Source organism: Polyodon spathula, chromosome 52 (genome assembly GCF_017654505.1).
Source record: "Polyodon spathula isolate WHYD16114869_AA chromosome 52, ASM1765450v1, whole genome shotgun sequence".
Classification (NCBI taxonomy): Eukaryota; Metazoa; Chordata; class Actinopteri; order Acipenseriformes; family Polyodontidae; genus Polyodon; species Polyodon spathula.
In genome coordinates, this window is record NC_054585.1 from 621,493 (window position 1) to 637,148 (window position 15,656).

The 15,656-nt window shown below is 38.6% G+C and overlaps 1 protein-coding gene across 2 annotated transcripts in view; it reads right to left on the minus strand.

Annotated features, from left to right (window-relative positions):
• Window positions 1–68: 68 nt before the first annotated feature.
• LOC121307072 (multiple epidermal growth factor-like domains protein 9) overlaps window positions 69–15,656 on the minus strand; it is a 170,194-nt gene continuing 154,606 nt past the window's right edge. For both annotated transcript variants that reach the window (XM_041239182.1, XM_041239181.1), the window contains exons 5-6: window positions 4,781–5,038; window positions 69–1,721 (exon numbers count right to left, since the gene is read on the minus strand). In XM_041239182.1, the coding sequence (XP_041095116.1) occupies window positions 1,267–1,721; window positions 4,781–5,038 (713 nt within the window). In that variant the 3' untranslated portion in view covers window positions 69–1,266. The remainder of the gene's footprint in view (window positions 1,722–4,780; window positions 5,039–15,656) is intronic.

A 15,656-nucleotide genomic window follows, 5' to 3' on the forward strand; every position in this document is an offset into this window, starting at 1 on the left:
CAATCATAAAGGGGTCTGGTGAAGGGTTGACGATATCATGTTTCCAACAGAAGCGCTCTACGCTATAATGCTAAAAAGGAAGATTTTACTACACAATGTTTTATAGGGCCTTTCCACCTTAAAACACTTTGTATCACACAAGGACACAGATACACATGCAGTTTACCTCTCTGGGAATAGATCAAAGTAACAGCAAGTAACAAACATAATGTTCCTAAGCAAAGTAACAGATTAGGAAGCTTTGGAAAACTCTGATTTGGGGAAAATATTCTAGATTATGATAATTATATTATCAGAAAGAACAGCATAAAAATGTTTCAGATTCTGGATGTGAATCCAAGTGTGTTGCTCTCTGTGCAACTTTTATCACACTGAGCTACCTAGCTGTCTGCAGTTCATCCCTCCTTCATGACATTTAGTATGTATAGCAATAATAGACAGATACAGAACACCACATAATAATGGTCCCAGCCCTTAGCAATACTGCCCTCTTCTGTACAATCTTATGAACAGACACATTATGCCTTTCTTAAAACACAAAAGCAATGACATGGTTAAGACAGTCCCAACATGCAGTATACACTGTATCAATTGTATGCCATTGATTTGTTTTTCTGAAACTCTTTATTGCCAACGCCCTTATTGTAGGTTCATACAGGTTCCCCGTTAATTAAATAATATTCATTATTGGTCCTTTTTTATTATTTTGTATAAAATCTTTGTGCAGTGCTTGTTTTTTATATCAGCAACTGTTCTGTGGTCAACATCTGCAAAGAAATTATATTTTTTGAGCAGTTATCCCAAGTTTTTTTTTTTTTGTACTTGCAAACGCAAGGCTGCTTTAACAATTGTCCGACCAGCTGCATCTCTGCCTTATGTGTTCCCTTGGAAAATAAGGGTTCCAACATTACCTGGGCAATTTTATGGAGAATTCAGTCACTTATTTTTGAGGACCACTGGTTGTAATATTTTGTGGCAATAGACAGGAGACCTGATCTTCTGCGTTATATCCAGTTTTATGAAGGTGAGGTAAAGCCCACTTTTTGCACCACAGTTTCCAACTACCTTCCCGTTCAGTGCTACTACAGAACAGTCTCTGCGTCAGTCAATTTTAGGGAGTTCTTCTTAACACGTCAGTTCCCTTGTAGTCCTCAGGAAACACATTTCATCCCTTAAACAAGATGTCCAGTCCCGTTTATAATCGAACATTAAAAAAAAATAAAAATAATGCTGGTCTACTTTCATAAAGTCTATTTTGAATGGGGTTTAAGCATTATACATGTTTATAGGAGTACTCAAGGATAGTTGTCCATTTGGTGCCACTTCATTCGCTTGGTCCTCTAGCAAACCTGACAGATCTGCATTGGGGATGCTGTCGTGGTAGCTGCTGAAGCTGATGTTGTCCTCTTTGAGTTCAATGGTCCAGAAGGGGGCATTGAGTTTGCGGTTCTGGTATTCGCGGTACATGTAGACGCCCCCCACAAAGCCCATGAGCACTGCCACCAGCACAATGATGACCGCCAGGATGATGATGTTGAACTGGGTCCAGGACACCTCGCTGACAGTGGCGTTCTCGCTGGCACTGGTCAGAGTGGGCAGGACGGCGTGGGTGGTGGGGCTGGTCAGCAGCGTGGTCAGGTTGGTAGTTGTCACGGTCGACATGGTGGTGGTTGACAGTGTTGTGGGGGTTTGTGTTGTCGGAGGAACAGTGGTTGGGATTACTAGAAGAGAAAATACAAAAGAATGTAATTTTGTGTTTTACAGCATGCCTATTTCAATCAATTAGGCACAACACAAACTAGGTCATTTTCTTTTAGTACAAAACCCAAAAAACTATAATTCTGTAAAAAGCGTAAAAATGATATATTTACTCCTATTGTTTTTACATATTATTTTGTTACCACTGTAAAGCTGTATCCATTTTTCTAGTCAATGCAATGTCGCCTCATCACTGCAACTCATTTACCAATCAAAGGGACTAAACAGGCAACCTTGTTCATAACAACAGATGGTTGAGGACCAATGTTGAAGCTCGTCTATCAAGAAATCACAAACACATGGCAGCACTATTACTCCATCTTACATTGCTCTTCCATGAATGGAGAGCTGGTTTATTCAAATACCAGTGGCACACTGCTGCTTTGTCCAGAGGTAAATGCTTCACAATTAAAGGCGCAACTACACATGAATCTAAATCATAACCTTAAACTGACCAGAAACCACCTTTGTAACAGGATTCTTTGTAGAATGCAATGTTCTAAATGGAATGATTATAACCATGTGGTCATTTTAACTTGACAAGGAAATCAATAGACTAACTCAACTAGAAACCAGTACAAATACCTTACAAATCACTTACTGTACTTTTTAAAAACTTTACTGTGTATGTGAACCAAACAGATTAGTAATGAAACAAGGACATTTACTTTCTCATGTCTTTAAAATATGACAGCATGTCACTGGCAAAACTTACAAGAAAGTCAAGTAGACAAACATTACGGCTACTGCCTTCTTTAGTATTTCATTGAAACATAAGCCTTTAAGTTTAAATTTTATCAAAAGAGAAAATACTATTTCATTAGTTGAGAATTGGGTGGAATGGTGGAATAATTAACTATATAATTCAAATAAAATATGATTTCTTTTTGACCTATACACTTAGTAGAAGTGTAGCATCAAATGCCACTCTTTTTAAATACACAAGAATATGCATTTTACAATGTTAATGATTTTGTCAGTAACTCCCTTTTCTTTGCGCCACATAAGCAGGCACAATAAAATAAACATTCCTCCCTGTGGGGCTCGATCAGTTATGATTACCATCAGCAATTTGTAGATTTTGTCTCGTACAATTTGCTCTGAACAGCTGCAGGGAGAACAATGCAAGCAACAACTGTCTATTTGAATCTAAAACAAAAACACATTGGAAATGTGAAAAACGCTGAAGTTATCAAAAGTGTAAAACCTACAGGAGCCAGGGTTGCCCCAATTGTTTCTTCTAACTTATATCAAAAACACAACTGTAAAAGCAGTGGGGGTCAAGGTTGCCTCAACTGTTTCTACTAACTTGGCCCCCATCAGTTTTACAGTTGTGCCTGTTTGCTTTGTGCTGGGCAAGGCTGCCCCAGTGGTTTCTTGAAACTTGGCTTATGTTTTTGATATCTCCACTTTAAATGGCTGGGCACTTTTGATAACTTGGTGTTTGTTTTTGTTTCAGATAGCACTTCTTTTTTTTTTTACTTAATGGATAATAACACACACACATGCACATTACTGCAATAGCAACCTATTGTTCATCCTATATTGAGGCAATGTATTGCTGTTTGGATAGGATAAATGTAAATAGTAACTCAGTCTGTTGAACGCTATACAGAAGTGAATCTGTATACATAGTGGTTATGTAGTTGGAGCGAGTATGACTAGTTAGGGTTCAAATCCTGCCATTGATTTGGGCGAGTCTAGTTTCGTCCAAAGTTTCAACATCGATGCTGAGCGAATCTAGTTTTGCCTATGCTAATTATTTGGCGAGTCTAGTTTTGCATTTCTACACTTCCCCTGCCAGCTTCCAAGTGCGTGCCAGGGTATGTGCCTCGCCTCCACTTCTGACAACAATGCAGTGACGGTGTGCTGGTTTCCAGCATCAACAAATACACGACCCAAACTAGAAATACAGTCTGGTTCAATATGTTCTTATAGGGTTCAGTCCCAACCTGCCAGGTTAAAGGACCTTGAATTGTAAGAACTTTAATAAACAAGGTACCATGAATGTACTCTGCCAATATAACCACTATAACCACTGCTATAACCACTTTCTGTAAATAAACCGGTTTCATGTTTTCCGACATTTTCAGCAAAACTCAACAACGGAATAAAAACAATGCAGTTACAGCCATTATGGTTCTTTATCCACACACAATACATACTATTTGTAGGATAATAAGAACATAAGAAAGTTTACAAACAAGAGGAGGCCATTCGGCCCATCTTGCTCATTTAGTTGTTAGTAGCTTATTGATCCCAGAATCTCATCAAGCAGCTTCTTGAAGGATCCCAAGGTGTCAGCTTCAACAACATTACTGGGGAGTTGATTCCAGACCCTCACGATTCTCTGTGTAAAAAAGTGCCTCCTATTTTCTGTTCTGAATGCCCAATCTCCATTTGTGACCCCTGGTCCTTGTTTCTTTTTTCAGGTCGAAAAAGTCCCTTGGGTCGACATTGTCAATACCTTTTAGAATTTTGAATGCTTGAATTAGGTCGTCACATAGTCTTCTTTGTTCAAGACTGAATAGATTAAATTATTTTAGCCTGTCTGCATAGGACATGCTTTTTAAACCCGGAATAATTCGGGTTGCTCTTCTTTGCACTCTTTCTAGAGCAGCAATATCTTTTTTATAGCGAGGTGACCAGAACTGAACACAATATTCAAGATGAGGTCTTAATAATGCATTGTACAGTTTTAACATTACTTCCCTTGATTTAAATTAAACACTTTTCACAATGTATCCGAGCATCTTGTTGGCCTTTTTTATAGCTTCCCCACATTATCTAGATGAAGACATTTCTGAGTCAACAAAAACTCCTAGGTCTTTTTCATAGATTCCTTCTTTAATTTCAGTATCTCCCATACGATATTTATAATGCACATTTTTATTTCCTGCGTGCAGTACCTTACACTTTTCTCTATTAAATGTCATTTGCCATTTGACCTTTGCTGCTAATACAAGGTTGACACTATTATTCTCCTTGTTGAATAATTTCAACAGAAAACAACCACCCTTACAGTTTTTACTGCAGTCCTCTCCGCCGTATCCCTCCACACATTTCTCGCAGTGCTTGCCAGCAGTGTTATTGGAACAGTTCAGGCACTGGCCAGTGTCAGGGTCACAGATGCGTGGTGATGTCCTGGGGTCCTCATTCCCATTGCATTCACACAGCATGCAGATGCTGTCTGAGTTGTAATACCCATCCTTGCACTTGTCACAGTGAGGTCCTCTGTACTGAAGCAGGCACTGGTCGCACACAGGCTGTCCATTGGTGTCTGTAACAAAAGTAACCGGCACAAGTCATTAGACTACACAGTTTATTACTGTAACCCGAACTAACATTATATCCTCATTAACCTTTATACACAACGTATTCAGAACTTAGTAGCAGTGACAAAATTTAGTATACTATACAAGTGTTTTCCCACTAATATACAGCAATATATATTTTTTTCATATAGAAAATGAAATGTGGGGTATGTATCTCTGTAATAGAAAAAACAGTTAGTATCTAAATAAAATGTTGTGACAGATAATGTACAAAACGAGAGGAGACAATTCTGCCCACCTACGCTTGTCCAGTTCCTAATAGCTTATTGATCTCAAAACTTTATGAAGATGGGTTTAAAGGATCAAAGTGATTCTGCCTCAACAACATGACTGGATATCCCAGTCCATACTGTTATCACTGGAGAAGTGGCTTCTTTCCTCTGTCTTAAGTCTATACCTACTTAACTTCCAACTGTGTCCTCTGGATAAGAACATACAGAAAAAAAATCCCTCTGACATACAGGCTATATATGGATATAGATATCTATCTATCTATCAATTAAAGTTTAGTCATGCCTGTGGGTGTTGATTGATTTAAAAAAAAAAAAAGGATGATCGATTAATATAGTCTACCGCCGTGTTGTAGCAAAAAGCAGTGCGTGAGAAAGAAATCTAGAAAGATGGCAGAGAGTACTTAAAAAAACAGTGGCAAGCTGGTTGCAGGAGATATACCCAGCATATTGCCACAGCTCAGAACGGTGTGTTTGCTTTTCAGAGGTTACTATGGAGGTGCCGAGACCTGACTGGAAAATATTTTTTTCTGACTTCCTGGCGAAAGCTCCATGGTAATTGGATGAATGACCAGGCAGGGATCACGTTAATGTGACCAAACCCCAGACCTTGTGTCACTTCAGACCTACTGTAGATTAACAATAAACTGCAGCAACAATAATACACATTGGAACACCACACTGCAGTAAAATCACACTGTAACTGCAATTTAACGTTACATTTAAGAGAATCCTTTTTAAAAAGTTCTAACTTCAGTGAAGAATGAGGAATATGTTAAACCCTTGCTCTCAACTCTAAAAACAACTTACATTTATGTTTCATGTTCATGATTTTTTTTAATGTTTTTTTTGGTGTTAATGAAGATTGTATTATAATTAAAGAGGTTTATGAACAAAACATAAGAGGCATTTTGAGACCTTGTGAAATGAACCGTATGTCTTGTCCATTAAAACCTGTTTAAACTGACATAAAGGGCTGCTGAGTTATGTTAAAGTCACTTTTTTCTCTTACAATTATGCATCATAGATTTCAAAGACTATGTAGATACAAACAATCAGCATTGTTTTACTATTTTGCTAGAATTACTGAGTTGCACGCTTTGCATTAACATGTCTAGTACAATGTGGAAAATGCAGCAGTCACGTAAGGAACACCTCCACAGCAGTGGCGTAGTTTATAATGAAAATAAAACCAAAGTCACCTCAAAAAAGCAAGGAAATTCATTGCAGAAAAAACCCCTACATTAATGCAGCAGTTAGGGTTGAACTCACTGCCACACAAGCAGCCGCAGTCCTCGGGCTACACAAAGGGCCTCATTTAGGAAGGAGCACTAAATTTGGAGTTAGCACGCACGTAAAGTAGTGAGCTTAACATGTGCGATAAATTTAAATTTACTGCCCCATTTACCAACAGAGAACACAATAATTTAAGTGCACCGTATTTGGCTAATTTTACATACCATACTGTGCACGCTGCATGTGTTGTGAGTGATAATTTAACGTGAGGGATAATGTCAGAGACTTACCATTGACCACTGTGATATCAAAAGCCTCAGCAGTGCTGGCGTATCTATTGGTCAGTAGCTTATTGCCAAGGTTCCTTACATTGATCGAAAATGAGTGATCAACAGATACAACCCTGAGCAGGCAACGTAAACTGAAACAGCACTGCTTACCTTTTACTTTTACCATGCATTCCTTGTCTGATCTAAAATAATGCATTGTACTGTACCGTTTTGGAATTCTTCAGAACAACCCACTTTAATATAACATGCGTATTCAACATGTACAATCTGCATTGTATGAGTGACATTACCATCAAGCCAATCAGAGCTCACAGAGGTAGTTAAATAGCCAATCAAACAGCTCCCATGCACAGAGCACACATGATTTTGATTAGAGTAGTGAAGCAAAGACTTGTTTTAACTATTTATTTTACTGTGTGTAAAATTTAAAATCAGTCGCAAAAAACAGTTGGAGATGTCACGGAAGCGAAAGGTGGAGGCGGAATACAGAAGATTCCAAAATCATTAGCCAGATGATTTGTCATTTGTGATTTTTTCAATGAATAATTTTGACAGCAAGGCAATGTATGTTGCAGTTCTGAAAGATTACAGCATACAATGTCACTATGACATGCTGCACAAAGCAACATATTTTGAGTTTACTGGAAATGAAAGAAGCTGTGGAGTCAACGAAAAGTTTATCTGAAAAGCGCCATGAACAACACAACCACAGGAAAGGATTTTTTGGATTAAAGATGCCATGAAAAGTGCAACTGGGATTACAACAGAAGGTGCACCATATATGACTGGACAAGAGAGTGGACTGGCTAGCTGGAAAAAATTACAGAGAGAAATGCAGAAGACCACTTTTCTTACACTGGATTCTGCATCACAGGCATTATGTGGAATAGTTGCACAATTAGAGCACGTAATGAGCATTGTTATCAAGTGTGTGAGAAAAGAAGCACCAAGAGTCCGGACAGAAGTCATAGTGCCCCCGTTTACTATTCCACATTTTCACAGCTCAGTATCTTTTTCTTTTTCAGTGTTTTGGAATATATGTTAAGTATTGAGACTTAGCATTATACACTGACTATTCTTATTTATTTTTTTTATCTGTTTGAGATTTCCTTTGAAATAAAATAGGTCTTCTATTTCCCATTATATTACATTTCAGATATTGAAGGTTTTTCTCAGTGCTCTAGGGAAGTTGACCCACCAGTGCTACGCCTTCAAATTAAACAGATTTTCCACTTGCTGTCAGAGCACAGAGCTAGACCCCATCCTGTCCAGTGGTGAGTATCCTGGATTACCCCTGGTCCCTCCCAGTCGGGCCTGAGGTTGATTACCTTCAAAGTGTACTTAGCAGGCGTGAGCTGGAAATATAGTTGTATTTTTGTAAAGTTGATCCGGTTCTGCAGCCTGAAGTGGGTGTGGATGTGCTGAAGTGGTTTTAGGAAAGGGAGATTGTGTCTAACTAACTTGCTTGATTTTTTTGAGGATGCAACATCGATAATGGATAATTGCAAAGCATATGACATGGTTTATTTAGATTTCCAGAAAGCTTTTGACAAAGTCCCGCACAAAAGATTAATTCTCAAACTGAACGCAGTTGGGATTCAAGGAAACGCATGTACATGGATTAGGGAGTGGTTAACATGTAGAAAACAGAAAGTACTGATTAGAGAAAAACCTCAGAATGGAGTGTGGTAACCAGTGGTGTACCACAGGGATCAGTATTAGGTCCTCTGCTATTCCTAATCTACATTAATGATTTAGATTCTGGTATAGTAAGCAAACTTGTTAAATTTGCAGACTACACAAAAATAGGAGGAGTGGCAAACACTGTTGCAGCAGCAAAGGTCATTCAAAATGATTTAGACAAGATTCAAAACTGGGCAGACACATGGCAAATGACATTTAATAGAGAAAAGTGTAAGGTACTGCACGCAGGAAATAAAAATGTACATTATAAATATCATATGGGAGATACTGAAATTGGAGAAGGAATCTATGAAAAAGACCTAGGAGTTTTTGTTGACTCAGAAATGTCTTTATCTAGACAATGTGGGGAAGCTATAAAAAAGGTTAACAAGATGCTCGGATACATTGTGAAAAGTGTTGAATTTAAATCAAGGGAAGTAATGTTAAAACTGTACAATGCACTAGTAAGACCTCATCTTGAATAGTGCGTTCAGTTCTGGTCACCTCGCTATAAAAAAGATATTGCTGCCCTAGAAAGAGTGCAAAGAAGAGCGACCAGAATTATTCCAGGCTTAAAAGGCATGTCATATGCAGACAGGCTAAAAGAATTGAATCTGTTCACTCTTGAACAAAGAAGACTACGCGGCGACCTAATTCAAGCATTCAAAATTCTAAAAGGTATTGACAGTGTCGACCCAAGGGACTTTTTCGACCTGAAAAAAGAAACAAGGACCAGGGGTCACAAATGGAGATTAGACAAAGGGGCATTCAGAACAGAAAATAGGAGGCACTTTTTTACACAGAGAATTGTGAGGGTCTGGAATCAACTCCCCAGTAATGTTGTTGAAGCTGACACCCTGGGATCCTTCAAGAAGCTGCTTGATGAGATTTTGGGATCAATAAGCTACTAACAACCAAACGAGCAAGATGGGCCGAATGGCCTCCTCTCGTTTGTAAACTTTCTTATGTTCTTATGTTCCCTGACTAACGTGCAGGACAGATAAGCTGTTTACCTGGCATAAAATCCCAAAACACTCAGTATTACAAACAAAAGGTTCACACAGCAACTTTTCACACAGAATATGACGCACAGTCGGGCTCTTCACACAGCAGCAGCCCTGAATGAACTAACTCTGGGGTTATATGCCCCAGAGAAACAGATATAGGAAGCTGGCTCTAATTTAACAATAATGAGGCCAACTGCCAAAACAATTAACAACGACTAATTAAACAGATAACACAAATTAAACAACTTAAGCTGGCAGGGAGGCTTTTAACCCTGTCCCTGTCACACAAAAACACATATTAACACTTGCAGGGCCCCTGCCTTGCCATGATATATTATATATATCGAGCAGCAAAATAAATTTATTACTATTATAACACATTTATTTTAGAAAAAATGATAGAAATATTATAGTGTATATATAAAAAAATTTTTTTTATTCGATAATATTTTAATCTGTAACTGTTTGTTCTTTTACAAACACAAAAAAGAAAAAATTAGTGAGCTAGTAAGATAAGAGACGCGTACTGTGCGAACTCACTGATCACCTAATATACGTGAATCGTGTTGACTAATCACTGGATATCAAGTGACCGTCGTGTCACCTACCTCACTAAATTGACAACTTAAGCTTCGAACTTATTTTCAAAATCACAGAACCCCCCCCCCCCCCCCCCCCCCCCCCGCCCCCCCAGCGGCATGTTGGAGGCTGGACTAGAGCAGCGTACTGTGGCTCGCTGTCTTGGGTGCTCACAGCCAGTAATTTCAAACCTGGCAAGACGGTATAACCAGACACACTCTGTCAATGACAGGCCACCAACCGGGAGACAAAGAGACACAACACGCCCAAGATCGACAGATCATTTGCAGCATCTTCATGATGTCAATTGTTAAATCAGCACAATAAAAAGTCACTGCACCTGCTCTAAAACAGAGTTTGTCATTTTTCAAACACATCTAGTGAATTTTATCCAAAGTGATAAGTTTCTTTTGATGCTCAAATATGTGATACGTTTCTTTTGATGCTCAGTATATATATTTTGATGTTCAGTTGCCGGTCCAATCCCAGCTCTGCCACTGATTCACTGTATGTGACTCTGAGCAGGTCACTTAACCTCCTTGTGCATCCGTCCGTTGGATGAGATGTAAAGAGACCGGTGCGGCTCTCCTTCGGTCCTATTGCTTGTGACTCTGCAGCAGCAGTTGTGATGCATTGTTCACACCTAGTCTCTGTAAGTCATTTTGGATAAAAGTGTCTGCTAAATGACAAATTCATAATAATAATAATAATAAAATCAATCTCTAACACAAACTGACAGTGCTTTCATTTTGATTTATGTTTCCAGAGCTGCCCAAACATGTAAATGCATTGTGGAGATCTGTTCTATCATGTGACTAAAGCCCTACTTAGCAGAGAAGTCCCAAGCACCAGCCCACTTTCTTGGGTGCTGGACATTGCCTACTGCAGGAGTGTCAAACACAAAAGCCAAAGGCAATACACAATTTTATCTGGCACTTCACACACATGGGATGATTGGTTTTCAAAGCTGGCTCAAGCAGACGTACTGTTTTTTTTTTTGTGTCTTGCTTATATTGTCCACAAGTAGAAGATGCACACAGTAACCAAAAGCTGCTAAAAGGCTTTGCTAAATCAAGCCACCCACCCCTTCTAGTTCACCTTGAGCAGGTCGTTCTTTATTCCTTCTGCTGGTTCATTAAGTTATTGTCAGTCTATTGTACAATATTAACAGACCATGAACACAGACACAGAAACAGATTCTCCTTGTATAAAACTTTAACGCCATTCACTATTTTTAGAAACGAATGTGATGAAGGTAGCTACATGTGGTACAGCAAAATTAGGTGTTAATTTTTCACGCTGTGTTAATCTGAATACATAAGCCAATAGGTACCACCTGTGCCACTGGACAGCTGTATCGTCCTCACCGGAGACGAGCGCTGGCACTGTGGCCAGGCTGGAGTCACACAATGCCTGTTGCCAGAGCCAGGGAAGTTCTGTACATGTCAGCACTGAATTGATTGTGACGAATCAAACTGCTGATGAGAACCGTTCAGCTTTGAAGAATGCTCTCTGGTGATTGATGGGGTCTGGGAAATTCAACAGAGAGAGTGCAAATACCAAAGGGCAGGTGATCTGGGACAATGTGATTCTGCAGAGTGTATGGATTCTCAGTTTCCTGCTCAAGCTCTCACATATCAATCATGGTTATTTTCTATCTGGTCTTTGGGTTTACTGCACAGCCACATTGTTAATGAGAAAACGAACCAACAGCAACTAGAGGACAAACAAATCCTGAAGCAACAGCAGTGGTTTGACTAAAAACAGGGGTAATTAACAGTGTAAATCATTTTAATGAAATGAAATGCAATTTAATATTAAAATGTTGATGAGGACCCATAATGCTGCACCACAGACCACACAACACCTGTGGGAAAGGGCTGGCAGGCTTATTGCTAAAACAGACATTCACTGGACATTATGTATCAATATTAACAATGTGCAAACAATATTAGCTTCAAAAGAATGTGCTTATTCTAGCTAGATTCCATACTGTACAAGACACACAGCAGTTTACATTGTCTCTGCTCAAGTGTTCGAGTATAAAAAAAAAAAAACGTTTTTGTAACTTTTAAAAAAAAATCTGTTTTCCTCTACACTTCTGCATTTGTTGAAAGAAATGTCTTTTGTTGAAAATTGCTTTTTGATTTTGTTTTAAATTGGATCCTTAGTTTTGTTTTTCAGAAGCATAACCTGTTTTTGGACTTGTTCAGCACACTTTATTGGAGTCTGGATTTTGAAATCATTTTACATAGCATTTTATTTGCACCGTTGTTAACTAATTGTATTTTGTTTGTTTTTAGCAGTAGATTTCCATTTACAGTACGTAATCTAGTAATTAGAAAAAACCGTCTCTTTTCCTGTATATTATGATGTCAGATGGTGGTACGCGGTAGACTGGATTATTTTGAAACACTGCTCTCTAGAGCATATGTTGCCCTAAACACACTGGTGTAGTCTAATCATGTTTTAAACTTTGGAACTGTAATGTGTTTCAATGACCACTAGGTGGTGAAATAGCTTCATATTTGTCAAACCAACCAGCTAAAACTGTACAACTTTGCTTACTTCTCTGGAGACCAGGAGATGATATTTAAACATGAATGAAACTGAAAGTCAGTAACTCTGCTTTCATTATCACTTGAAAACTAATTAGTTTTAATTACTATATGCAACACAATATACTCATGCAACTAATTGAAAGTTGAAAATGAATTAACTATTTGCAAAACGCAAAAGTGCATGTACTGAAAGCTGTGCTAAACCAAGGGAAGAATGAGTCAGAAAACAGCTGTAAGGATACAAATACACAACATCTACACCACAGACCACAACCCATTACACAGGACAGTACAGTAGACTTAGCATTTATTATTAATAACTATCTGAAGTGATTTCATGAATGTACTGTACTGTATATCATATGGTTACAAAAACTATGAAAGCAACCCAACACCTTAAAGATTTACTGTTATACAAAATATATCTTCTGAATCCTTACAAAAATATTTATAAAGCAAAAGATAGAAATATTCCAATATTCTCAAATACTGTACCTAAAAACTACAAGTCTAATCGACTGTCCACTGGCTTATAGCGGTTATTATTGTGTATCTCTGTTGTGGAACAAACATCATTCCCTTTGTTTGGCATAGCTAGAAGCAGTTGACTCAACAGCCCTTCGCCCTTGCAGTCCTCTGCACAAAGCACTGCATGGAGATACAATCTCTTTTAAGAAGCCCTGGCAGGTTAAGAGCAGCACTGCTGGGTGCTGAGGGGCACAATGTACATCCTCAGGGTTCAACCAGCCCAGGGCAGAAATCATTTTCATTTAGAAACAGACACGATTATGAAATGAGATCTTGGGGGTTAATGAAACATTCCACACTGTCTACTTCAAATTTTGCACCACAGTACATTGAGCTGGGTATGAACAAGCTCCTTTCTTATGTCCTTTGCTTTATTGTGTTTATAAATCTGTGTCTTATTTTTTGTTGTTGTGTTTAAATCATGCAGTTTAATATTACAGAAATTGAGGTAGGATTCTTAAAAGCAAAATTGAAGAAGCAGCTGTATGTATTCCTCTAAATCAGTTTAAAAACCACCCTTTCCCCTGCCTGTTGATAGAATTCCCCTAACAAACCAATGCTGAAAACAACTATTGAGTTATTCTGCAAACCACATCTGTTTGACATGCTCTGTTCTGTAGACATAGTTAATTATCATACATTGTATATCCAGCAAACATTAGAGCAGCATTATATCAGCTTAATGCTGATTTGTACAAAACATAGGAAACAATCAAGAGCCTTTCTATTATGAAGTGGGTTTAATACACTACAGGCATGCAGATCCCTTTTTTTAAATGTCCACTGTTTGTTATTTCTCCAAAATTTTGAATTTGTTTACAATTACAGTATACGCTTGTAACTTGCCTAGTCAATGATGTTCTTCAGGTGTGACAGCAGGATACTCCACACTTCATTAACATTCTTGTTGAAACTTATTGGGAAATTAGCAGATTGTGAGCTACAGCGACAGCAACTAAGAATTGCTTGTTCATGTATGTAAAAACATAAAGGAGAACACTTAATAAGTTGATCAATATTGAAAACTGAGGAGTGAGTTTATACAACAGGATTAAAAAAAAACATAGCAAATAAACAGGGAAGGGATTTTTCTTTTTCAAAGTGAATTAAGGTCAAGTAATTTTACAACTGCACATTCCCGATTTAACCCAAACCTTAATGCACAACGCCTGTGAAGACTGACCAAGTACTTCAGGGAAAGCAGCATACCATGACTACTACATTATCAAAGGTAACTTACATGAGCCAAGGCATGATTCCCACCAAACTAGGCTGGAAGGATTATGCTGCTTCACTCACTGTGGGTCAACCAAGGAAAGTCTCTGTCAATTACAGAACTCAGAACAAGGTTTGGGTAGCTCTCAGCTAGGTGATCTCATTCTCAAGTGGCAATGCAGTGCCAGTCAAAACAGAATTCCCCTTTTCACAAAGAAAATACATCACAAGTTCTATCACGGGTGGCTGAAAGAAAGGCTACCTTTCCTGAACTTCACTCCTTAATGAAACAAAGGCATTGTGAAGTGTATCCATCCGGACCAGCCCATCCACTCCCTAAAGCAAAGTTCCCACAGCTACCCCAGTGTCAGTCAATTATCAACCAGCTCTTACTCATCAAGTTCCACGCAGCCTCAACTGAGTGCTCAATACAACATGCCTTAAAGGCCAAATACATAGTGACCTGTGACAAAGTGGCCGCCCCTGTGTATATTTTCTGTTATGTTGTGTGTTTAATGTTGGTGTATAGTCATTGGTACACGGGATATAAACGAGTCTGTGTAACACAAGTGTTTAAAATGTATATTTGTATTTAGGCACGAGGATTGCACAGCACTTCACATGCAAGTGAAAAGTAATAATATGTGAGCACGGGGAATTGCACTTTATTAATTCACGTGCAGTTGTACCGAGACTCCAATTGAGTGATTGATTAGCAGTCGAGTCTTGGTACAGCTGCATAAAAACAGCATGTTTTCACCCACTCGGGGTTGGGTGTTCGGTGAGTGGAGAACGGGAGAGGGAGGAGGATAAACTATTTACAACAACTGCTATTGTGTGCTGGTGTCTGTCCGTGCACCGTTTTGTTAAGTCTAGTCCGTTTTTGTTTGTCTCTTATTTTGGCTTAGAATGCCATGTTTCTGTTTTCTGTTTGTTTAAACCCTTTTATTTACAATAAACTGGCGCAAGCAAGCGCCATCATCATTTCACATCATCTGTCTTTGTGCATTTCATTCCTTCCTGGTTCTGACACCGCCCACTTCGGCCGTCTCTGTGACATGACCTCGTGGTTGACCTATACCCATTTATAGCATAATGCTACAACGAGGAAACAATTCATTGATCTCACAGATAAACCAGGGTGCTGTAACCAGACAGCATTTTTAGTGAGATGTTGCATGTACAACATCACACTGTACTATAATGTAAAAGGCTCAATATGGAAAGTATGTCA